This window comes from Sceloporus occidentalis, unplaced genomic scaffold, assembly GCF_023333645.1.
Source record: "Sceloporus occidentalis isolate IW3139 unplaced genomic scaffold, rSceOcc1.0.p SCAF_5, whole genome shotgun sequence".
Lineage (NCBI taxonomy): Eukaryota > Metazoa > Chordata > Lepidosauria > Squamata > Phrynosomatidae > Sceloporus > Sceloporus occidentalis.
In genome coordinates, this window is record NW_028316985.1 from 71,991,475 (window position 1) to 72,018,497 (window position 27,023).

At 40.4% G+C, this 27,023-nt stretch overlaps 1 protein-coding gene across 1 annotated transcript in view; it reads right to left on the reverse strand.

Moving 5' to 3' along the window:
* The window catches only part of LOC149312314 (V-type proton ATPase subunit S1-like), a 79,414-nt gene that overhangs the window by 27,921 nt on the left and 24,470 nt on the right, over nucleotides 1-27,023 (reverse strand). The window contains exons 2-6 of the mRNA XM_089526845.1: nucleotides 26,732-26,861; nucleotides 26,553-26,621; nucleotides 17,896-18,086; nucleotides 15,133-15,173; nucleotides 12,204-12,289 (exon numbers count right to left, since the gene is read on the reverse strand). Of these exons, the coding sequence (XP_089382971.1) occupies nucleotides 12,204-12,289; nucleotides 15,133-15,173; nucleotides 17,896-18,086; nucleotides 26,553-26,621; nucleotides 26,732-26,861 (517 nt within the window). The remainder of the gene's footprint in view (nucleotides 1-12,203; nucleotides 12,290-15,132; nucleotides 15,174-17,895; nucleotides 18,087-26,552; nucleotides 26,622-26,731; nucleotides 26,862-27,023) is intronic.

Consider the following 27,023-nt stretch of genomic DNA (forward strand, 5'->3'; position numbering starts at 1 on the left):
TTTAAATGTAACAGTAAAAGTAGTACTAAATTAATTACTAATTTAATAATTTAATTACTACAGTAAAAATGCTGGGCAAGAAAGATAAGAACTCCAAAAAAATATACATTTTTTCTTGTTATGTGCCTTCAAAGTGGCACTGATGTATGGTAGCTCTATCATAGGATCTTCCTGGAAAGATTTTTTTTCAGAGGAAGTGTGGCATTGGCTTCTTTTAAGGCTGAGAGAGTGTGACTTGCTCAAGGTCTAAATAGTTCCAAGTGTCTGTTGACTAGATAGTGTGTACAGGATGAAGCCGGCTTGGAGGGGACAAAAGCACTCTGGCCACTCCTAAATGTGCCCATAAAGCAGGGGCCACTAGTAGTACCTCATCAGTGATAAATCAAAACCAGTTTGGTTTTAGTCCAGACTTAAGCTCTTCAAGTTGTTGGACTTATTGTGAAGATAGGACTTATACCTTGGATAGCTCTACTGAAGTCTAGGGGATTGTTTACACTTGCCAAAATATCGCAGGCTGCCTCTGGAGTATTCTGGCCAACACATTCTCCCCAAATTCACCCCTTAACTTTTAACCTTTACTCATGAGTAAAGCCACAGATGACGGGGACTGAGGGTGCTGGGCCCTCTCCCTCCCTGTCCTGCATGGTTTTACTCATGAATAAAGCCAAGCAGGATAGTGACTGGCAGAGTGCCGCCATTATTACGTAAACGCCATGCGGCATCTGCATGGCGCCACATGGCGCTTACGTAATGGCTGCACTTTTCGAGAGTTCTTTTTCCACCGGCGGGAAGCCATGTGGTTTGGCAGCAGCGGCTTCCCTCTGGTGGAAAAACAGGCGCTGTACCGCACCTCTGCTTATCAGTGGTGATTTTTACTTTTAAAATTCATTTTCAAAGCATGTTGTAAAAGAAACCAGACACTTCTGATTTGCACTGTTTGGCTTCCAAATTAAAAGCACAGCCTCTCAGGCTAACCTTTGATTAACCAGAGAAAATGGCTGGGATACCACATGCAAACTGCTCAAACCCCTATTAAAGTTAACTGAGGGCCCATACAGATAAGCCAAAATAAAGCTGCTTCAGGCCTCTTTGGAGGAATGTTATTTAAATGACACATGCATCCTAAGAAGCCAGAAGCCATACCAAAGCCATACTCCAGTCCTTAGCTTTGACGCAGCTTCTGGCCTCTTACGATGTGTGTATCATTTAAATAGCATTCCTCCAAAGAGGCCCAAAGCAGCTTTATTTTGGCCTGTCTGTAAGGGCCCTGAGTTTAAGCCCTTTAACCATGTCACAATGGCAGCCTTCAAGCTTCTTTAAAGGAGAGAAGGACAGAATGCAACAGAAATCTAGTACGGTTTATTGTGGCGGTTTGAAAATAATGCATTTATTCCAACAATGTCATTTGGAAGTTGCTATAAATATGCCAGCATGGTATAATGGTTTGAGTGTGGCAGGAGGACCTTGGGAAACCAGGGTTCAAATCCCTGCTCAGCCATGGAAACCTACTGGGCAAACTTTGGGCAAGTCACACTCTCTCAGCCTCAGAGGAAGGCAAAGACAAACCCCCTGTGAACAAATCCTACCAAGAAATACCCGTGATAGGGTCACTGTTAGTCACTGCTGTTTTTCTTTGGATGTCTAAATTGTATTTCTAAATGCTCAGCTGAAATTTTAAGTTAGAACAATGCTAGAAATTCGGGGAGCATTCTTATGTGCAGGGGGAGTGTGATTAGAAAGATCTCCCACACAGAGATACTAATCAATTGCAGTTTGGGTTGAAATTTCAGGAGTGGGAAAAAGAATGGGGAGAGCTTCATTGAAAACCTTCCTCCCCCTAAGTTCTCAGGCTGACTGGTGTGCATGCAAGGCAGGGGGTGATCTTTCCCATCACAGGGGTCTGCTTTTGCATTGATCAAACAGAGATTTAAATTCTAGAATTACAGTCCAATAGTGGCAAACTTTAATTGTGGCACTCCTATGTTTGTTCCTTGAACCAAGATTACCCCCACCCCTACCCTCCCACATACACATACACACTCCCCATGAAAAAGGCGACACATAGAAGACTCTCTCTTGGCTCTTCATGCACCTGTAAATTCAATGCATTTTCATGTGCATGCCATGTGCATGAAGAATGATTCATGCTTTTTTTTGCACATTTTAAAGAAAAAGAGCTTATTTCATGGAATTTGTCTGAAAGGCTATGAAGTCTTGGTTTCTGAATACACGGACACACACACACAGGTTGAGTCTCCCTTATCTGAATGGTATAAGTGACCAGAAGTATTTTGGATTTCAGATTTTTTTAAAATTTGGGAATATTTGCATACACATATTGAGATAACTTGGAGATGGGACCCAAGTCTAAAAAAAGAAATTCATTTATGTTTCCTCTGTACCTTGTACACAGAACCTGAAGGTAATTTTATAGATTGTATTTTTAATACTTTTGTGCATGAAACAAGGTTTGTGCATGAAATAAAGCCATCAGAAGGCGAAGGTGTTACTTGTCTCAGCCACCCCTGAGGTCAATTTTGGAGTATTTCAGAATTCTGGATAAGGGATACTCAAACTCTGTGTGTGTGTGTGTGTGTGTGTGTATCTGTGTCTCTCTGTGTGTGCATGCATATATATATATATATATATATATATATATATATATATATAATTTCCAAAAGTACTGAATGTCACATTCCTTTTCAGAAACTGTTAGCCTATAGGACCCAGAAAAGATATTTTTTTAAAAAAAATTCTTCACAAGTTAAGCAAATGCACAATCATTTCTGATGTGCAACTCTTTTACAGCTCTAAAAAATGTCAAGATGAGTGAGTTCATGATGACACAAGAATGACTATCTGTACATAACATTAATTCCTGGCTATAGATGGAGGGTAAAATGCAACAGGTTTCTTTATATATATATTTCACATCTATCAAAGGATAGGCATGAAATATAAAATGAACAACAAAGACTGCTTTTCTCACAGAAGTATTTTATGTGGTGTTTGCTTCCTTTTTCTTCCTCCCACCCCAAACAGTGCCTTGAAATGTGCTCAAGAGACAATTCTTATCACATTGAAAGTGGGAAATTAAAATCTAGAGAGGGAGTGTGTGAGGTGCCCAAAATATATAGTCTGCCTTTCAACACATTAGAGATTGGCAGAAATATATGGAACAATATTGGAAGATTTATAAATTACAAAATCTTTTCAATAGATGATCAGAACATGTTCTTTCAAGCCAGGGACCAACTCAGCATAAGAATACTAAATATGGTCAATAAAAGTATATGAATAAAAGTTTCTCTGGTGCCATGGAAACAGATGTTTAAAACCGCTCACACTGCATACAATTATGGGATATTATTTAGAGGTCATTCAGAAGCAAAAACTAAGGCCGGGAGTGAATGTCTATCAAATTCAAGTAGAAAATCTGGCATTATTTTCCATTTTCAGACTTCTGACCCCACTAAATGGTTTCAGACTAAAGATGGATAAATTAATGGCTAGGTGACCAGATAAACATTTTAAAGATAATGCTAAATTCTGTTGGGAGCATGCTGGTCTCAAACATTTCATCAGAAAGGGATTAACATCCAACTACTTAATAAACATCATAGCAAAGCCAAGATTTGCCAAGAGCAGCTTGGAAGGTTAGAAGTGCAAATGGGGTGGATTTTTTTCTCCCAAGACCACTGCATTTCTTGACCACACTAAGTGAAAAAATAAATATATATTTTAGCTAGTTACCTGCCTCTTCCTTTACCAATACACAGTCAAGGGACATAATGTAAAAGTTTGTTTTCCCCCTTTCTGCAACAAGACCTTTCTATTCTTAAAATCAATACATCCAGCTTGAAAAGAAGTTGAAATATGAAAAAAAAATAATTAAAGATCAATATCTAGCTTCACAACTTATGTATGGCTTCAAAACTATCAATGCAGACTTGAAAACCTCTTTCTACAGCTGGATTGTATGGAAGATGTTTTTTTAAAAAAAAATATTGTTGCATGCAGGAACATGAATAGTGTGGCAATGTGTAGGAATCAGCATTTAGGTGAGATTGCACAGCCATAAAAGGAGAAAATGTTAGTCGCAAGTAAATGAAATCTCAGCAGTATGTATGGATCAGTGAGCCAGGTGGGTGCTGCTGCAGAGCATTAGATTAGAGGCTATTCACAAGAAGAAAGTAAAGAAAATTGAGGCAGTGGTTGCATATACAAGTGCACAGCAGGCTCTCTTTGTGTGTGTGTGTGGTTCTTTTTTCTTCTTTTCAAAACAGGATTCAGCATAACTTGTTGAAAATGGAATGGGCACTTTGGGTTTTCACAAAGATGAAATGAAACTTTAAGGAAATGTACTACTTCTGAAAAGGCACTCTTGCACATTCATGGGAGTTTATCGCACTGCGTTCTGAGACCGTTCTCATCACGTGATGAGAACGGAACGCATTTGAGTATACCGCACAGTATGTGTTCCAATCGGGTTCTCAGAACGCTTAAATGCGTTCCAAATGTGTTCCAGGAGGGTACAGATATGAATGTGTTCCCAGAGAGCTGGAACGGGATGAGAACGTTCCAACAGAGGTGTGTGCGGTATTCTTATGTGTTCTCAAATCCGTTCTCGCATTCCTCCGTCTCCTGATTGGCTGAAAGAATGACAGGCAGGGAGGGAGGCAGGCAGGCGAGCGACTGCAGTGAGGGAAGCTGTGTGTGTGTGAGGGGGGAAAGAAGGAGGGAGGGAAGGGAGGAAAGTTGGGACAAGTGAGAGAAGAGGAAAGAAGGGAAAGAGAGAGAAAGAGAGAGGGAAACAGGGGGGCCAGAGCAGAGATCAAGAGGGAGAGGGTCTGGCTGCTTCTGTGGGGGGCCTCTAGTGTCATGTCCAGCGGGGCTCCTGTGCTGGCAGCCTGCAGGAGGCAAGGATGGCAGGAATGCCCAGGACCTTCTCCTCCTTCCCTCCAGGAAGGAACCCACAAAAGCTCCTCTGTTTGGAGCAACACACAAAAGCAAGCAAACAACTCCCAGAATTCCATAGCAAAGAGCCAGACAAGAATTAAAGCGGGGAGGGAAGCTCACAGGCCCCACCTGGAATATTGTGCCCAGTTCTGGGCACCACAATTCAAAAAGGAGCGTGTCCAAAGGAGGGCGACTAAAATGGTGAAAGGTCTGGAAACCATGCCCTACAAGGAACGACTTAGGGAGCTGGGGATGTTTAGCCTGGAGAAGAGAAGATTAAGAGGTGATATGATAGCCCTGTTTAAATATTTGAAGGGATGTCACATTGATGAGGGAGCAAGCTTGTTTTCTGCTGCTCCAGAGAACAGGACCCGGAGCAATGGATGCAAGCTCCAGGAAAAGAGATCCCACTTCAATATTAGGAGGAACTTCCTGAGAGTAAGGGCTGTTCGACAGTGGAACACACTCTTTCCTCAGAGTGTAGTGGAGTCTCCTTCCTTGGAGGTCTTTAAGCAGAGGCTGGATGGCCATCTGTTGGGGATGCTTTGATTGTGATTTCCTGCATGGCAGAATGGGGTTGGACTGGATGGCCCTTGTGGTCTCTTCCAACTCTATGATTCTATGATTCTATGAAGGCACACATTACATGCGCACACACACAGGAGGCAAAAGGCTGACAAGCAGCCAAAATGGGGAATTGGGATGACAGCAGAGGACTCTTCTTTTCTAACCGGTTTAAAGAGCTGCTATGGCTCTGCCCTTGGCCCAGTCCCCTCCCTGGCAACTTGCTTTCCTTCGGCTTGAAGAGACCTGCATGGAGCTCCTCCTTCTTCCCAGCCTTGCAAAGGAGATTTGGGATGTAACTGGCAAGGCTCATCTCTCCTCATTTCTCTTTCTCCCAGCCTTCCTCCCGATCCCTCCTTCTTCCCTCCCTTCCCTCCCTCCTCCTTTCCCCCCTCTCTCTCTCACACCCCCCCTTCCCTCACTGCAGTCGCTCGCCTGCTTGCTTTCCTGCCTCCCTGCCTGTCATTCTTTCAGCCAATCAGGAGACGGAGGCGGCCTTGGTGGAATATGTTCTCGGAACGGTTTCAGGAATCGCTGTGCGGTAAAATGCAGTTCTGATCACGGTCTGATCACGTTCTAGTTTACTAATGCAGTAATATCTGTTCCAGGAAAGTTCTCATCACGTGATGATAGGAACGTTCTCAGAACGCAGTGCGATAATCTCCATGGCAATCTTTGGGCAGAACAGGCAATAAATCATTAGGAGGTCTCTCTGGCTAGCACTGTGGCTCATACATACTGCATTATTTTAACAGTGTAAAACTGCAAAAATAACTGTCACTGTAATAAATGAATGCAACTTTCTGTAGTAGGAGTATGTCTTCCCCCCCACACTTATGGGTAAGCCTTTCTGTTGTTGTTGTTGTTGTTGTTGTTGTTGTTGTTGTATGCCTTCAAGTAATTTCCAGCTTATGGTAACCCTAACTTATTATGGGATTTTCCTAGCAAGATTTCTTCAAAGGGGCTTTGCCATTGCCGTCTAATTCCGAGGTCACCCAATGGGTTGTATGGCCAAGTGAGGATTCAAACTTTGGTCATTAGAGTCCAAATCCAACACTTAAATCCCTACACCATACTGGCTCAACACATCCTCAGAAGCAACGCAGCTCTTAGAGGAGGCTGGGGGTATATGTGTTACTCTCAGTTTTGTAGCATGGCAAAAAGGTAGGAGTATAGAAAGCCTTGAAGAAGTCAGGTTTAAGGCTGAGCCATTTGTTTTCACAGAATCATCTGGAAGTTTTCCATGATAACTGGTGAAGTTTCTTTCCAGGGATTAAGAGCTAGTGTGGTGTAGTGGTTTGAATGCTGGACTAGATCTCTGGGAGACCACAGTTTAAATCCCCACTCAGGCATAGAAATTCATTGGGTGACCTTGGACAAATCCCAGTCTCTCAGCCTAGGAGGAAGGCAATGGGAAACCTCCTTTGATGAAATCTTGGCACAAAACTCCCATGATAGATTCATCTTAGGATCACCATAAGTCAGAGGTGACTAGAAGGCACACAACAGCTTCAGCTTTCTAAGATGTTTATCACATGGGAGGCATACCATGCAGAAACAGGATTTAAAATGGGATTTAATCCCCCCAAAAAACCCAGGAAGACATGCAAATGTGTGATTGATTTTCAAACATATCGGGGTTAATGCAATATCAAACTGGCTAGAAAGTTGACAAAACATCATTCTTTTTTTCTTCTGGAATTTTTCGGAAAGTAAAAAGAATAGTGTTTTGTCTACTTTTTAGCCAGGTTAATGTTACATTAATGCACCTTAAAAGTGATGCCATCTGAAAATCAATTGCACTTTTGCGTGTCTTTTCTACTTTCTGTCTGGGTTAATGTTGGGTTAACCCGGGCATCGTCTGATACTAAATCCATTTTTGCAGGGGGGGGGGTTCACTTTAAATCCCATTTTTGCATGGGATCCCTCCTAAGTGATAAACTCCTAAGTGCTAACATTATACATTTACACCAGAATCCAGTGCAGTACTTCTTTACCCAATGCTACCATTAATGGGACTTTATTTTCCCTGCTCTGCTGCTTTCTGGAGTGGCAAAAATCTAGCACCCTACAGGGTTTCCTAGTCTTTCAAAGTAGGTTTTTGGGGAGCACAGGGACCTGAAAGAAGGAGATGGACAAGGAGGTTCAGGTGAAAGCAATAACTTAGAGCTGGATGCTGATCATTCTTTGTGGCAATATTTCTTTCCTTTTCTACAGTAAGTATGAAAGGCCCCAGTCAAGAGCAGGACAAGCAGGAACAACTGAACTACAGTAGATTTAAAACTCCATCCATCTCTGTTTTATTTGAGCATTCATTTACCTGTATGGGGATTTCAAAAATAAATATTTTTACTGGCATAAAAACTGAATTATAAGTATGTGTTTAAAATAACTTTAGATTTTAAAAAACCTGCTCCCCCCCCCGCCACTTATACATGATTCAGATGTGGGGGACATGTGCACTTTACAGTAAGCAGAAGACACACACCTAGTAGTTTGAATGTTATTCTGTTTCCGCAGAAGTATACTCTGCTGCCTTGTATAGAATTTCTCAACATCTCTCCTTTTAGCCTGAGGCTGAACAAGGTGGAAAATTATTTAGGACAGGTAAATTGACATTGACCCAGACAAAAGGACTTTAAGTGTGTCTTTTTTTTCTTTCAACAGAAATTAGCACTTCATCTTTCAGTTCTCCCTAATCTTCCCCATTTTTCTCCCCCTTGGTCTCCTGGGAAATCCTTTCAGTTTGTGTAAAACTTTACAAGTCTTTACATGGGTATTGAGAGGAAATACAGGGAAACATTATCAGTGACATATGTGGGACACTTAAGTGATCTCTAATCTTTCTGGCAAAACATTAACATAATAGATATAAATTCTATTCTATCTCTTTGTGAAAATGAACATACCATTTGAGTAAAAGAGGCACAGCTTCTGTGCTAGGAAATAACTCCAGAGCAGAAATTAGTGCTTCCTATTATTTAGCCAAATATAATTATGTCCTGTGGACTGAATAATAAAAGACTGCTATCATTTCAGTCTCAGGGCCATGTGAACTGATATACTGTCAAACTGATGTTTACTTTCAGCTCGCTTCAACCAGCTCAAAGCAGTTCTTGCTGTAATTATTTTAAACTTGTCTTTATGTTCCATGTTGGAATCTGGCTGACCTAGCTGGGAAATAATTAAGTATTTTGTCTGCAACCACAAGTTAAATTTTAGTTTTTCAATGTAAAGCAGTGCTCAAAATGGGCAGAATGGAAGGAGGAAAAGGAAGGGGCTTTCCCCCCCAGTTTAGTAGGCCTTTTTATTTGTCTTTTTTAAAATAAGGCCACCTTTCCATTATGAGTAAAGGTAAAATCAAATCTTATACTATAACATTATTAAGAATATTGTTACATAAATTAATATCAAGAATATTATAATAATAAGACTGGGAAGGGCAGCTATAAATGAACTAGATAAGATTCCCAAATGTAAACATGTTTCATTTATACCAAAGTCAGAATCATCCATGTAACAGTATTTACATTTTCTGTATATGGCTGTGAAACCTGGACAGTAAAGAATATTGACAGGAAGAAAATCAATTCAACTGAAATGTGGTGCTGGATGAGAGTTCAGTTGGTACCACCTAGTGCCAAAAATAAAGCCAAGATGATTAAACTGAGGCTGTCATACCTTGGACATATCATGAGATGCTGATATGGGGGGAAATGAGAATACTTGGCAAAATGGAAGAAAAGGGAGAGTCTGCATTACAGATGGATTTATTCAATTAAAGAAACCACAGTCCTGAGTTTGCAAGTCCTGAGCGGGGCAGTTGATGACCAGTGTTCTTGAATGTCTCTCATTCATAGGGTTTCAACAATAACAACAAGCCACCTCTGCATTCACTCATAGGATCTCACTTAGCACTTTTTTTTGTTTTAGTTTGTGTAAAAGGCAGAGGGGAAGTGGGGCATGAAGAAAGCTAAAAAAATGGGGGGAGGTTGTGAGTTTTTCGGGCTATGTGGCCTTGTTCTATAAGAGTTTGTTCCTGACGTTTTGCCAGCATCTGTGGCTGGCATCTTCAGAGAATGCTGGCATGAAAATGAGTGTATATATACTGTGTGACCCTGGGTTGGGAGGAGTGATTTCCATGTTAATCTGTGTATTATTTTGTTGTTGAATGGTAAGGCCTCAGGGGGGATATGCAAAGAAGATTTGTGTCTGTATAATTAGAGATCCATTGTCTGCTGGGAAAACCCCTGACCCTGGGTAGTTTTCATTTGCATTTGCTAGGTCTTAATTTTAGTGTTTATCAGAACTGGTAGCCAAACTTTGGCCCTGTGCAGACCAGCCTTAAAGGTCAGCTTGGAGGTGGAGTCGGGGCATAGCATCCACATGATGCATGCTCCAATTCTGTCCCCAGGGTGGCATGACACCGTGAGATGCTCCACATGGTGCATGGCATCATGGCACTCCTCTGGCACTGTGTCTGCACAACACAGCACCGAAGGAGCACCATAAAGCCATGATGCCACAGCTATCGCACACTTTCCAGGGTGCAAAAAATAGCCGCTTTTTGTGGCTCCTTTTTGCATCCTGCAAAGGCCAGCTCAAGGCTGTAGCATGTAATTGCCACAGCCCCAATCTGGCTGTAAAAGGGGCAGCTGGAGACCGCCCCTTCAGGGCTGTCTGCAAAGCCCCTTTGCTAAGAGTTTCTTCTTTCCTGTTGAAATTGTCCAGGTATTTATGGATTTCAGTGGCTTCCCTGTGCATTCTGACCTGATAGTTGTTGGCATGGTCCAAAATTTCAGTGTTTTCAAATAGTAATTTATGCCCAGGATGGTTTATATTTCAAAAATGCTGTTTGAAAACACTAAAATTTTGGACCTTGCCAACAATTATCAGGTCAGAATGCACAGGGAAGCCATTGAAATCCACAAGCACCTGGACAACTTCAACAGGAAAGAAGAAACCCTTAAAGTTAGCAAAGTTTGGCTAACAGTCCTGAAAAACACTAAAATCAATACCCAGCAAATGCAAATGAAAACCACCCAGCTTTCCCAGCACACAATGGATCTCTAATTAAACAAATCCTCTTTGCATATCCTCCCACCCTGAGGCCTTAGATTAATATCTGTGTTAATCACTCCTTCTAACCCAGGGTGACTCCTCCTAACCAGGGCCACATTTTATATATATATATATATATATATATATATATATATATATATATATCCCACTCACTTCCATGCCAGCATTGAGATGGTGGCGAAATGTCAGAAACAAGCTCTTCTAAAACATGGCCACATAGCCTGAAAAACCCACAAAAAGCTATGTATGCTGGTCACGAAAGCCTTTGAAGCTGAAAAACATAATAAACAGCTTGTCCAATCATCATTCAGATCTCAATTCCATTACTCACTCCTAAACCTATTGGTTTTGCATGTTGTGAGAGCTGGTAAGGTCAGGTCTTCATTTTAAAGGAACAGTGATATAAATATCCTTAATGTAAACTGCAAGGGAACATCCCAGCTGTCAGTCATCCCCATCCACACACACACGTACCACACATCATAGAAATGAGGAGGAGGAGTTGGAACCAAGGAACCTATGGACCACAAATATTGAATCACAGAAGTTCCTTTTTCCAATATATCCAAGATTATTTTTTTAAAGAAAGCACCATCTGAGTAGGAATTAAATGTTCTTGCTGGTGCCAGGAATTGCCACCACATCATCAGGGACAACAGAAACATCTGTTTTAGAAAACACCTTGCAGCTACCAAACCTGTAACCTCCAACAACATATGACCACTTTGAAGGAGCCCACAGTCCTGCAGCTTTCTTTGATGCCAAAAGGGTAGGGCAACCTTCAAATTATCGTCCCTAATCTAACACAGTGACTTTCCTGCTTTGTAAATAAGACAGTTACACCCTTAGGGAAGGAAATGCACGTTCCTAATGCTAAATGATCTGTGTGCTGTAAATGAAATTACCGGGTATTTTGAGCCATTAAATTTAAGGGAACAAAGTTGGCTTTTGTAGAAGTTTTCTCCTCCTTTTCCTCATCCATATTTCTTTGTGCTTGCAAATATTTTGTTTTGGAGTTAGGACTCTATTTCTGTGTGTTCTTGATTTCTTGGACAAGTTACTTGTCTCAGATATTCATCAGTTTATCTTCTGTGAAATGAATTTAAGGCAGAAAACCTATAGGTCCAAAGCAGGTTTTGTGTTTAGGATTTCAACTCCAATTCCTTCCTCAAGCTTAGGCTCTTTGGCAAGTTACAGTTCTTTTAATCTTACAAGTTTGACATCTGGCTAGTGGGTGTCTTGTGACTCCCTGTGGTGATGATTTTAATAGATGATTCACAACTCTCCAAATTCCCTGTGTGCACTTTGGTCCAAAAAGGTTGGGACCCTTGCAATTGTCCTTATGAAGGACATAGATGATGGATTTAAATGTCATTTTTGTCATCAACATTCAAATTTTAATGCATACATCCAAAGCCTTAATTCTTTTCTTCTGCTGCCTCTTAAACACTAGCTGTCATCCTATTTCTTAGGATGAAGAATGTAGAGTGAACACACCCTTTTAATGAAATGTGTAACATCAAGCACAATATCCACCAGAAATCCATTATGTGCCATGTGCCCAACATATAATGGTGCTAAGCTTTGAAATTACTCACTCTTGAAGGTCTTCTTGCTGTATAAATGAATGAAGCCTGAATTCCTTGCTGCTGCAAAGATCTCGTAAAACTTCCAATTAATTGGTCTGTAAATAGAATGTCAAAAGAATATTTTAATGTCATTAACTTCACCCAGAAGTGGCAGAATTCATTTCGTTCTTTCAGTTAGTCTCAAAAGTGCTACAAGATCTCTCTACATACTACTTCACCCAGAAGAGTTGAAATTTTTAGGGAGGTCAGACAAACTGGGATTCAAACAGTTATCCATGCTTGTCAATATTTAAATATTCTTTGTTCCACAATGTGCACAACAATTTACACAAACAGAATAAAACAACTAGCTTGCCCTGAAGAGCTTAATGTCTACATCCTGTGATGAAAACAACAGCTCAGAAAAGGCACAGAGTTTTGGGGACTATTGGAGGTAATTTGAAAGCATGTTAACAAAATTGTTGAAGCATTTAAATGGAAAGTAACCCAGACAAAGGGCACTACCACACTGCAGAATTAAAGCTGTTTGACACCGCTTTAGTTGTCTTTATCCTGTGAAATTCTGAGATTTGTAGTTTCGTGAAGTATTCACCCTGATCTTTCAAAATGCTCTGGTGCCTCACCAAACTACAGGTCCCAGGATTCTACAGGATAGAGTCATGACAGTTAAAGTGGTGTCAAACTGCTTTAATTCTCCAGTGAGAGGAAAAAAATTGCAATGTGGCTACACCAAAGTATCAAGCAGGCACCCATCTACCAAACCCACAAACTACTGTACTAACATAGGGCTAAAACTGACAGAAATAAGACTTTTATAATGTGCAAGCTGGGTTATGGTATATAGTGATTAAACTATTCCATTTGGCAGCACACTGAAATCCTGACATTTAACACAGGAAGGCCCCTGGACTAGAATGTCATCACACAATTGCCCTGCTTCATTCACCATCTCAAGACTTTATTTTGTTTAATAGCAAACAGCACGCTCCCATGTTTAAAATCAAGATGTGTAGTGCTTAAAGCCAGCCAATTATTTGGATACATGGGAACGAATATCCCCAAAAGTACCTCTCACCGTCTCTGGCAATAAAACTATAATTTTAACCAAGGAGCTTATCCCATGGCAAATAAGCCACTTTACCTCTTCTGGCTTCAGTTCTGAATCCAGAACTGCCTGTCACTGCCTATCTAGCTGGGATGCAGCCATCTGAATGCATCCTGTGTCAAAGCCTCAGCCCACACTTTTTCAAAGTTGGGGAGCTTCCAACCTCAAAAAAAATGGTCGGCTGAACATAAGGTCCTAAATGGAGAGATTAAAACTGGCTCCCTTTTCATGACAGTCAAAATATTCTACCCGAAGTAGCTATATCATTCTCTCTAATGGCAGAGTGAACCTTGGAATAAAGACACAGTAATCTTCCACTTGTACACCCTACCATGTTTCCCTGCTTCTTCTTTTGCCTTTATACACACACACAAACACAGACACAATTGAGGAGAGAACAGTGGAATAATTGCACAATGTGTTTTGACTGGAAGGAGTAGCAATCATCTAGACAATTACTGGTGTACCTTTTACTAAAGTACCACCAGTCAGCTTTTAAATGTTTTTGCTATTTTCTATTAACCTCTCCACACATAATGGAAAAATCAGGAAGGACCTCAACGTATTTAGAGAGGCTTCAGTTTCAGAGGGAGCAATGGAAAGGTAAATGGCTGACACATTGAAAATCATTATGCATATGTGCTATTGTCCAGACTTAGACAAAGGTACTTTCAAAAAGGTGCCAAGCAGAACAATGTATTGTTGTGACCACTAGTAAAAGAAGGAGATACTATCCCCCTCAGTAAGGTTATCACTTTGGGAGTTAGCTAAAATGTGGGAGTCAGCTTCTGTATGTTCTATAAGGAGGTTTACAATACAGGTATTCCAAAAAGAAGATATACTAAGTATATATACTGGATTCATCCTGGTCCCAGTGTGACCTGTCCAGATAATGTATAGTCACATCCACAGCAAAACTACTTTTTAAAAAGTGTTACTCTATTTTAAGAGAGCACATCTTTCATTCCAGAGTTTCCAGGAAACTCTGCCATGCCTCCATTCTCTTGGGTGTCTGGATAGCTGGATTGAATCTGATTTGCCACAATCCAGTTGTCTAGAAAAACCTGGTACCATCTCCCTTACACTGTGCTGAGCAGTGCAGGGAAGCGGGTAGATCCTCTTTGGAGCAGCCACCACTGCCTTATCAGCTAAGCAGCTTTCTGTGAGAGCCTGGCCATTGTTGTCACTTCTTCTAAGGTCAGAATGGGGCACACATGTGACCGATATGGAGAGGGTAGAGCAATCTCACCTTGTTGATCACATGGCAGAGTGCTCCATTCTGACCTCAGCAGAAGCAATAGCAACAACTATGCTCTTGCAAGGAGCTGCACCAAGGAGTATTGGCCAGTGGGGCCAATATGGTGTTAGCTCAGCTGCCCCATGTGCACAATGAAACAGTGTCACACCAGATTCAGCATGTGGTAACCATAATGATCAATTCAGGGCTAGTCCAGGACATAAACTCCAGACTGATCCCAGGTTAAGTGGCTGGTGTAGACTTGCCCTTAGACATTCATGGTTAGCTAGCATAAATGACCTAATTGCACTCTGAAAACTAACCAAAGTCTGAACAAGGCAAGTGACTTTATGAAATCGAAGGCTTTCATGGCCAGCATCCACAAAAAAACAAGTGACTTTACATATTCATAATGGTAAGAAGAATCAGCTCCCCCCATATGTGATGGAACAGCAGAATTTTTATCAGCAGTGCCGATTCAAACGGATCTTATACAGCAGAAGAATATACTATATATGGAATTATTTTTCTTAATGCTGATCTTTCTTGCTTTATTGGGGCAATTCTCTATAACATATTCCTTGTGCATAACTTACCATTTTCCATGAGCTCTTTTTGATGGGAAAGTTCATTTGTTCTACATGAAGAAGATAGGGGGGGAAATTACAATATCCACATTTTAAAACACCCAAACAATGTCAATTTTGCAATAAATATTTAGAATTATTCACTGAAACCTTTTCATAACTTTTTAAGGAGGAGGAAACATAAAACAGAAGAAACTGAGATAAAAATAGGAAAGATACAACATGTTTGGCTGTTGTTGCTGTTTAAAGGTGTGTAGATTTGATAGCCAAGATACAATATATTCCAGATAGAAAAATTCTGAAGACTCTTGGTTCACCCAATAGAAGTACAATAATGCTAACAGAGGCTAGGTTGCACTAGTCAGTTGTTTTGGGTTGTTGCATTTGAAAACTGCTCTATCCATACACATAGGGATAACTTAATGCTGATGCCGTGTATCACACCCTCATCACTTTTGTGTTCTGATAGCTTAACTTGCACTGTTTTTTTCTGCGCTATACATTCCTCCATACTGACAATTACATTTCCACAAATCTTTTTGCTGCACTTTCTGCATCTTGATTGGTTTTTCCTTTATTTAATGTTTTATTTTGTCACAAAAGAATAATTTTTTAAAAAAAATATTATTTTTTTAAAGTGTCACTGTAGCAGTAACAATGTGGCATGTGGTACTTCAGGAAAGCAGAGAAGTGATCTTTGGAAATGATTCCCATGAAGCAAAGATGTCTGAGTACTTGTGACTTCCCAGTGTTAACAGGTTAGAATTATTCTATCATTTCCTTATATAGCAGACTTCCCACTGGTTCTGTTCCCCCCCTTTCCCGGCAGCAGATGGCAAAAAATATGGACGACCCTGGTACTATTCAATACCAGTGATATGTGCACAAATGCATCAGTGCATCTGTGTGCACACAACCCCACTGAATAATATGGGGTGTGGTCAAATCCATGGGCGGTCAAATCCACAGATTGCCACCCTATCAATATTAAAGGTCTACAATAACAGAAAACAATGTGTATTTAAAAATCACCCTGCAAAAAAATCAAAAAAATATTTCAAGAGTATAGACCATAGAAAACAGACCAGGAAACATAGCTATTCCCTTGGGATGTTTTGTTCTCCATGCCCAAGCATCAGAAGTAGTTTGAGGCTTCCCAGATGAAGATTTCTTTAGGGATTCCCAAAAGAAGAACAACCAGACCACACTCACACTGTGCCCACTATTTAATCATTTGTACAGTGAAGCAGAATGAAATATTCTCACTCAGATTGGTTACTGAACCATAGTGGGGAATCTGGTCATTAATAGATTTTCCTCCATTAGCAGCATGTTGCATTCACTATTCCATGCAGAACTGGAAAACTCAGTCAGATATAAAAAGTGGGAGTAATTTTGGATATTTCAAAAGCTTGATATTTTATTTGCAATACTGAAACAACTTGAATAGCTATTTTTAAATGTCAAAAGTCTGAAATCTGGATGAAACTAGTGGCTTGGTTAAAGACTGTAAAACGGAGAACAGAAATTTGGGAATTGGAAAGCAGAAAGAAAGACAAGGGTTAATTACCTTCCTCCATGACACAGTCTCAATCTGGAGGACAAACACTCAGCTGCTATTATTTCCAATGTGGAGGAAGAGGAGAATGAATGTATTGGGGGCTTTGGAATTTACATTTGTTTTTTAAAAACCATTTCCTGGGAGATCAAATGTTTTTAGTGTAATTTATTATTGAGAAAAGGAAAGGAAAACTGGTGAGAAACAAAGCCAGTGATAGTTAAACTGACAACAGAACAAGCAATTATTGGATAAGACAGATAATCAGATCCTTGTCAGACTCAATAATTTATGCCTCTGTTGAATGATTTTACCTAATAAGACTTCTGACAATGCCTATAGGATTGCCTATAATGATATACTCTATTGCAAAAGCAATGTGGGAAAACAAAAATGTCTATATTAAGTCAGTGTCTATTTCCCTGAATTTCCCAGCATGTCCAATGTCCAGGATTTAACCACAGGGTCTGGGGGCATTTGGTGTGAGTGTGAGTATATAAAGGAATGGAGACTGGATCTGAAATCCCCTTATACCTCTCTTGAAAAGGTGGGGCAGAAAGGAACAAATACAGCTTGCCTCACAGGCTGCATCCACACTGTAGAAATAATCCAGTTTCAATCACTTTCAGTGCCATGGCTCCATCCCATGGATTCCTGGGGTTTGTAGTTTGTTGTGGCACCAGAGCTTGTTGACAGGGAAGACTAAATGTCTCACAAAACTACAGTTTCCAGAATTCCATAGCACTGAGCCATGGCATTTAAAGTGGTGCCAAACTGGATTATTTCTGCAGCGTGGATGCAGTCAAAGAAGCATGGTCATCAAGCCACTGGTAACAAAGAGGCATGGTTTTGTCATATAATAAGGAGAAATATAAGTCACAGTAATACCACCCGAGGGGATAATACCAATCAGAGGAATGCCAGACATCATGCCCAGGTATTATAGGGGCTTAGAGATGGTGCTCCATATGGTAACTTGAATATTAACAGGACTAAGGATTATTAACAGTGCTCTGTTTGTGTGCTGATTCAACACATTCTATAATGAATCAGTAGGATTTACAGGAGAAGTACTGACGATAATAACTTTCAACTCTTTTTACCTAGTCTATGTAACTATTACACATGGTCTGCAGTTTAAAGATGTCTGTAAGGTCTACCACAAATATTTTGTGTATGTACATAAGAGTTCTGAGCTTTATAACACTTCATACCTCCTGGTTCGGTGTAGGTTTACCACAAATAGATTGGGTCTGGATAAATTCACTGCCAGATGTGGTATATCAGGATCCTCCACAGTAACTAAAGTCCAGTTCAGCAATTCTTGGAGGTAGTCTGAAAGGTGACTAATCACATGACAGTCAACAGCTGGCAAAACCAAAGATGATGAAGTCTTAAGAAGTTCCTGCAGCAAGTACAAAGAACCGTTAATTATGAAGTGGATAATTAAGGCAGGGGTGATTGCTTTTTATACTTTGGTAGGCTTTGATTACAGTCTTTTATAGCCTCTGTTATGCAAAATAAACTCTGTTATCCTCAACAAGAGTTTGACATGCAGTTTCATTACATAAAACAACCCAGTAACAATCATCATCAAGCTAAACAAAAATGTTTTCAGTGTTGCCCACTTTCTAAATGTTTTGGAAAAATTAATATTTGTGTATGCATCGAACTGGCTGTTTTGAGATTCGCTTATGGAGTAGTGAAAAATTCAATTTATTCTTGTTAAATGTAAAATAAATATTTCTTGGACTTTTCCATCTACTAACAGCCCTCTCCTGCAGCAGGATACAGCATCAACCTTTAATCCAGTCACATTAGTTTTCATCAAACCATAACTGAAACCTAATGTGATGAGGTGACTTGCAATTGTGAATGAATGATCCAACCGCAAATAAAACTTTCACATGCTCCTGGAAAATAGAAATATTATGCTTTTGGATCTGACAAATCCCAGAATTCTGCTGCAGTGCCCATACTGACTGAGGGATTCTAGGAACTGTAGTCCAAAATGTAATATTCCCAGTCCAGGGGATCCCTTTTTCAAATGCAACCATGGAGTCATCAAACAGTGAAAAATGAAATGATGTGCATACATAAGTAAGTTTTAATTCAAACTTGAACGGGAAAATAAGGCAGCAGGTCCTGGGCACTTTATTTTCCCTGCCACAAGGATAGCTTGTTTTGAGAAATAGAACTTTCATACTACACACTTATAGCACTAGGATTCCAATTGCAACAGCTACATTCTTCAGGGCTGGTAGTTTGGTGAGGCACTAGAGCTCTGTGGCTGGGAAATCTCCCTCTTTAAACTAAAAACATTGGCCCTTAAACTGCAAGACCCAAGATTCCAGAGGCTGTTGCTATGACAGCTAGAGTGGAATCATAGTGCTATAACTGTATACTGTGAAAGGGTCCCTGATTGGGTAATGCTCTTCAAGGCTTTCTGCACTTTTAAGAAGTCAGAGATCCACACTTTGGAATCCAATGGTGCCTTAAAGGAAAGGGTACAAAAGACATCTAGTCATAAAAACTCTGGACATTAATCTGTCTCATCCACAGTCTGGCTGCTATTTGAGGGCACTGACAATTATGGTGTTTAGTTCAGGGCCATGAAATTGCAATCATTTAGTCTTATCAGCAATACAGAGAATGCCTTGTCATCTTTGCCATCTTTGACTAGCATGAGAAAGCTGTAAAAGTGAATTGTGTTTGCCTCTTAAATGTACAAAGGCAACAGAAAACTAATCTGCCTGAAATTTTAGTGTATTCATATTGGACAGTTTTAAATTTTTTGATGTTTAATATTTTTTTAGGGGTTGATCACTGTTTTTATGATTTGGGGGAGGGGTTAGGTTTTGGGGTTCTTAAATTGTAATTTTTAATTGTTTGATATTTTATTTATACTGTTGGAATCCACTTTGATTCCTTTGTGAAAAAGTGGAATAATAATAATAATAATAATAATAATAATTAAAACAATATTTTCATAATCTGTAGTAGGCATACAAGGATCCAGTGAACTAAAGGCAGAAAATGGGGACATGCATGGGGCAGTCACCAGATGCTGGTGAGGTGAGGTGAAACAAAGCAAGGCATGAACATTATATGTAGAAAGTCAGGATGAACATCTGATAAACAAAGGAAGGCAGGAGATATGGTTGCCCAGAATGGCACAACAAGCCTAATATAGATTTTATGTAGAATCATTATTGGACACCCCACCCCCAAACTTGCTGATTACTTTGGAGGTGACTGGCTGCCATTTCCCCCCTGCCATTGTCCTGGGGCACTGTAAAGTATTAAGACTCAGTTGCATTCTCTCAGCCTCAAAGAATGGCAATGGCAAACCCTTTATGAAGAAACCTGCCAGGAAAACCTCATTATAGGATTGCCTTAGGGTTACTATAACTTGGAAATAAATTGAAGGCTCACAACAATAACAACAACATTCATATCTAGCACTCACAAACAGAATTCGCATTGGTTATGTTCTCTTCTACCCATCAATAAGTCATTTGAGGCTTCTGAGTTCTATGTTCATTTTCTAGAACACTGATTCATTAGTATCATTTGTTAAAGGTGAATTAAAGAACTGTCGGCTTCCTCTTAGGTAATAGTGGTTGGAGCACCATCATGATAAATCAATAGATAATTAGCATTGGTACTGCTCATAAAGCATTTGGTTTAATCTGCTTATGATCTGATCTTTAAGGAGTTTATCACATGGAATTAAAAACCCACTTACCCCTGCCACATTAAAGTCTTTTTGGGGATAAAGTCAGGTATTATCACATGCAAAACACTGCCAATCCTGCCGCCCAGCTGAAATCCGGCTAACCTCCAGCTAGAAGCTGTGCTCAGCCAGCCTCTTTTCAAAACCGGGAAGCTCCCAGCTTTGCAAATTGGCCAACTGAGTGCGTCTTCTAGCTGGAAGTTAGCCAGGATTCAACCGGGCAGTGGCATCGGTGGCATTTTGCATGTGATAATACTTGAATCTATCCCGAAAGAGACTTCAACTTGGAGGAACTAAGTCAGGTTTTTAAGCCATGCGATAAACTGCTTAGTCTCTAATTTAAGTCCTATCACTGGATTGAAGATTTTTTATCATCCATTCATTTTCAGTGGGAAGTTGATAAAACAATTACCTAAATTTGTTCTTAATGGGGCCAGCCCTAACAAGCTGAAATGGAGTATACCAAACCCTGCAGTAGCAATATGTAATGAAAGATTAGCTTTCTTGACTGCCAGGAACTGTAGGACATTTGTTACAAGTGTCCAATAAAACTCTTTTTCATTTTTGTATCAAGTGGGGGATACATTAAGGTTAATGTCAATAGTATATACCATTGGCAAGATTTTTTCAGAGATTTCCCATTACCTTCCCCTGAGGCTGAGAACATATGATTTTCCCAAGCTCACCCAGTGGGTTTCATGGCCAAGTGGAAAATTGAATTTTGGTCTCCAGAGTTGTAGTCCAACATTCAAACCACTACATTATAGTGATTGTATAGATCATGAAAACCTATTGAATGCACTCAAAGCCATGCGGGTGCTACTATATCTGATAGTCCTGATGAGGAATCTGTATCAAGGACAAGAGGCCACTGTCAGAACAGGATTTGGGGAAACAGAGTGGTTCCCAATAAGCAAAGAGGTCAGGCAAGGCTGCACCCTATCACCCTACTTGTTTAACTTATATGCTGAAAACATCATAGAAAAGTAGAATTAGAATCAGAAAAAGGAGGAGTTAAGATAGGATGAAGCAACATTAACATGCAGATGACACCATATTAGCAGAAGACATTCAGGAATTGGAACAAGAAACAAAGATAATGACCACGGAGGAAATTCACAAGTTCAATCTAGACAAAGAGGAAATTGAAATAGTTAAAGAATTCTCATATCTAGGATCAAACACTGACCAGAATGGAGACTGCCGTCAAGAAATAAGAAGACTAGGAATGGGAAGGGTCCCAATGAAAGAACTGGACAAGATACTGAAGAGCAAAGACATACAACTGAGCACTAAATTCAGAATCGTTCAGGCATTGTATTCCCAATTACCATGTATAGATGCAAGAGCTGGACAGTGAAGGAAGTAGACAGAAAGAAAATCAACTCATTTGAAATGTGGTGCTGGAAAAGAGTACTTAGGAGACCATGAACAGCCAAGAAGACAAACAAATGGGTTCTTGAACAAATCAGACCAGAGCTATCCTTGGAAGCTAAGATGATCAAGTTGAGACGATCATACTTTGGCCACATCATGAAAAGGCACGGATCACTAGAAAAAACAGTAATGTTAGTAAAGGTAGAGGGTAGAAAGAGAGGAAGACCACAAACCAGATGGATAGACTCAATCAGGGGGGTTAGGGGAAAGGGCTTGCAGGATCTGAGAGCAAGGAAGTGGAGGATAGAGACTCTTGGAGATGTCTCATCCACAGGGTTGCCATGAGTCTGAACTGACTTGTGGGCAGCCAACTACATCAACAACAATCATACACCTCTACGCCCAACTTGGAGGCATCACATACCCAATCTAGATATCTCCTGGACTTTACAAAGAATGTGTTCTTTGAGATGTCTTGGAGAAGTCGGGATCGGGTAGGCAATGCCTCTGAGCTAGGCACAGAGGCCTGCAATAACATCCATTTTTAAGCAGTTTACGTCTGTGCCCTTCCCATGCCCAGCTCAGAAGGAAAAGGTGTGTGATAATCTTTATAGTGACATCCTACAAGCATCCTACATCTGCATGTTAAGTAATGTGATATACAGTGAGTCCTTGCTTTACGCGGGGGATCCATTCCAGACTCCCCCGCGTAAAGCAAATACCGCCTATGCTCGAGCCCCATTTAAACGAATGGGGCTTGTGCATGCAGTGGTGCGGTGGTGCAGTGGCACGCACATGCCATGGGCACGCACCCCATTAGTCCCTATGGGACGTGCCGCCCCTTCTCCCCATGCGTCTTTCAGTGTATGCTGAAAGCTTGTAAAGTGCACCCACGTATGATGCGGGCACACTGTAGTACTTGGTGCTTCAAAATTGAAGTTAGGCAACTGAGGTTTGAATAACTGCTCAACCACATAGGACACTATGGTAGCTCAAACAGGATTGTTATGGGAAGCATAACTAGTCCCCTGGATTCTTCTCTTAGTTTCTTGGAGGAGAAGGAGCTTACAGATATAAATTATTGCTAATGTCCTAATGGTATCAAGGTGATTTCAATGTGCTAAACACTGTATGGTGAGTTGTGCTCACAGAGGTACAGAGCTTCCTCTACCAAAGATTTGAAGCAAAATTTCAGGTGCCCCTGCTGAATTAATGGTGACTTAAATACCCTAAATGTACCAGATCCTATGGCTAGTACTTGGATGGGAGACAAACACACGGACGCACACACATCCCACAAACTAGCAAACCACCTCTGAGTATTTCTCGCCTAAGATAACCCTATGGAGTTTATGGGGTCAGCATAAATTGACAGAGAACTTGAAGTGCACATGCATGTGCACACACACACACACACACATTGAACTTGCAAATCTACAGGTACTTTACTAACCACAATAAATTGAACATCTGTAATAGATGTCAATATGTCTTTAAACCCTGAAAGCAGTCTCTGTTCTCCCTAGGCCATATCTCACACAGCAAGGGTTTGATTATTACTCTGCCTTTGCAGTTCCAAGTAAGCTAGACACACAAAAAACAGGAGGTTCATCAAGTACCCAGCAGGGTACAGAACAAGGCTGGTTTGCAGCATACATCCTGCAGAGGGGGCACAGACACTAGTCTATTAGAATATAAAATATTTACACACACACACTAACACTGGAGTTATATACTGGCAAGTCTAACCTCCCAACTTTTTATTTCAAATATCCCATTCTGTGTATTCATTCCTTCAACATGATTTACAGATTACTTTACTCTCCTGTTCAAAGGATTAGCATCACTATCAACACACTCACCCCCAGAGTGGTAGCAAACACTAAACTCATAGGGGAGCCCCACATCTGTGGACTATAATGTCCAGGTTTACCATTGAAAGAATGTAGGTAAATGAATTATCTTTTCAATCCTGAAATTTAGCACCACACCAACAGTCCCAGAATTCCTTGATGATGATCCATTTTACAACTTTGTGTTGTTCACTACCAACAAGTCAACCTTGACATGTGACAACCCTATCAATGAGAGCCCTCCAAGTTCCCCAATCCTCAATAGCCCTGCTCAGGTCTTTCAGACTCATTGCCATGGCTTCCTTATGCATGTCAGTTCATCACTCTGCAACACTCCTCAGCTCTAGCCAACACTTTCTGATGGGAGTTGTAGTCCAGCAATATCTGGAGGAGCAAATGTGTCCTACCGCTGATGGGGAACATGCTCGTGCTTGTGGTGAGTTTGCTCCTTGGTTGGAAACACACCTGGCTTTTTTCTACCAGTCTCTTGGTACAATGTTGACTGCTCCCTGCCTACTGGTAGTACCATCTTTGCATAGAATGACTGGCTTACCTGAGTCTTCATAAACCTCTACTGGGTACTGAATAATCTCTTCCTCCCTTTTGCAAATAATTGCAAAGAATCACTGCTGGTGCATGTGATTCTTCCCAACCATATGAAAAAGGAAGGAAGAGATACAAGAGAGGGAGCCATGAAAGGAGGCCCAGCAAGGCATTTTTGAAGTCAAAGTAATGTGTCCAAATGGCCACCTTATCCTGGCTTTTGGACAACCAGTGAAGACAAACGAACACTTACAATTTAATCAGTGGAAAGCAAGACTCTTACTCCTGTTGCACTGCCTTCGGCAAGCTACTGCAAACCAAAATTAAAAGTACAGTGGTCCCTCCCCATACGCGGGCATCTGTTCTGGACACCACCACCCCATAATGTGTACACTTAAACCTCATTTGTTTTAATGGGGAGCGGTCCCAGGTGCGGTGCAGCGGGCATGCGTGCCATTATATGTCCCATGGCTTAACCTTTCACGTAAGGTTAAAGCTGCATATGGTGTGCCCATGTATGGCGTGGGTGCGCTATATTCCCCAAAGGTTTTGCAATTTTGTTTTTTGACTAATATTTCTAAGCTTTGATAGAGAGTTCTAGAGATTTTTCTTCTTCCTAATTTAGGGATTACTCTCAATTACGTCACTCTGAATTCTGACTAGTTCCAACAACGTGCCGTCCCCTTCAGCATTCCTCAGAACAGACGAGTCCAACACTATACCCAATTGGACCATCCAGAGTCACCATGCTTTAGTAAGTATCATCATTAGTGGAGCCTCTTGTCTATTCCAATGCTCAACCCTTTATTCCTTAGTTCTTGTGTGTGCATGTGTGTGCGCATGCTTGCATTGACATGTGTTTCCCTATAGAAAGAATTATGCCTCTGTGCATTCTGAGCTAATTAAAATTCCCCTGGGTCATAGTTACATCACCCTGAGAATGTTATGAGTATATGAAGTAGAAAAGTGTCTACTCATAAACCTTTTGAATAGTCATATGAACACCCAGTAACAATTTCTTTCAAAATATTCTCAGGCCCAGTCCATCCTAGTAGCCCGTTTCCTCAAATGACACGCAATTTCTAGAGGAAAATAAAAAAAGTGGCAATGGCTTCACAGAGGCAATTGTTTAGGAGTCAGTGATTTCCATTTAACCATTATCTTAAATTACGATCTTGCTGGATCAATAGAGCTCAGTATATGCAGTATCTAGTATGTACACCAATTGCTTAGTAAGTTTGATTTGTTTCACACTGCAAGATACCTCCTTACTGGGAAAAAAAGAAATATTCTAAAATGGAAAGAGGTTGTACTTGACTGGTTAATTGAGCTGAATGTTTAAGATAAATGGCACGCCTGTTTTAATAACCCTTCCTTTCTAAAACAGCAGTAACTCAGCTACTTCCATACATAGCCATTGGCCCTCAAAGATCCAAACTATTGCTAATGTAGCTGAACAAATCTAATGAGACTTTTAATAGCATTCTCTCACATGAAGTTAGGTTTTTGCTTTGTTATTAAGTATAGTGTGACATGCTCATCTAGCACACTAAATAAGGGTTCACTGAATAAATCTGCATTGTGAAAATACCTAGATTGGAGCAATTAAATCATACATCATGAAACAAAATCTGGACAAGGAGTGTCTAATTTCAATTAATATCAATGAAACAAAGCATTGAATCATGATGTACATGGAGTTCCATTGATTTCAATGGGATGGGAGGGGTTGGAAAAGATGTTCCTGAACATATACTGAGTTTTTTATTGTGATTTCAACATGTTTTCAGAGTCAGCCTGGGAATGAATGACAGCAAAACAGAAATTTTAAAGGTGAATACCTCTAACAATATTAATTATTCTGTGCTTGAAGTGACCCTCTTAACTGAGAGGAGGTATTAAATTTTAAAATTACTTGATATCAAATGTAAGAAAGGACGCAATCTTTACTATGTGTAAAGGAGGGAAGACTCGTGGGAAGAATGTGTTTATCTTTGCTTTGGAAGAAACCATCCTTGGATGACTGTTTCCAAAAGTTTTCAGTTGTCTTTGTAAGCAGATTTTTGCAAAACATCTTGGGAACTCGAACTGGCTTGCTACTTCATCTTCATTACCCTCAATGAATATACTGGTGGGGGGGGGGGGGGAGTACTAATCCTGAATAATTAACTGGTTTTCTTGAAAGCTGCAAAGGAAACTATGGCCACTTAAAGTTATTTTACAACAAGCTTTTTCTCAAATTTGGAAAAACCTTTTTATCTGTTACTAGAATTACAAGGTCTCTGTCACTTCTTTCAAACATCTTTTTAAATTTGTTTTTGAGGAACTGCTAGAAGGCACCATATGGAATAGTTATGCTTGCCTGCACATTGTAAAATGGTGTCTCTTTTCCAGAAGAGTCCGAGTAACGTGTGAAGTCATCCACGCTAAGCTGGAAAACAAAAAAATGGCATAGGTCACCAGGAGGGAGGGTACACTTTGGCTCATTACATGCAAGCTGCACTCCACAGATTTGAGACAAGGCAAATTAGAACCACCTACTGTATCTTGCAGAAACAGAACAAGATTTCTGGAATCTGGAGACAAAATTGTAAATTTCAGCAAGGTGTGCAGCTCCTGCTTTGAGATAATATGCCCTTCATGTAAAGAGGATGCCAGCCCTTGGAAGGATCTGTAAACAAAACAAAACAGAACAAAAGAGGGAGTGTGTGACAGAGAAATTACAAGGCAATGTACAAGGCCATTGTATATCTTAAATTAGAGAGCATCCTAGGTTGGTGTTTCTATGGTTCTTGTGTTTTAATTTACTTTAAATGCAACTGACCTTCTCAAC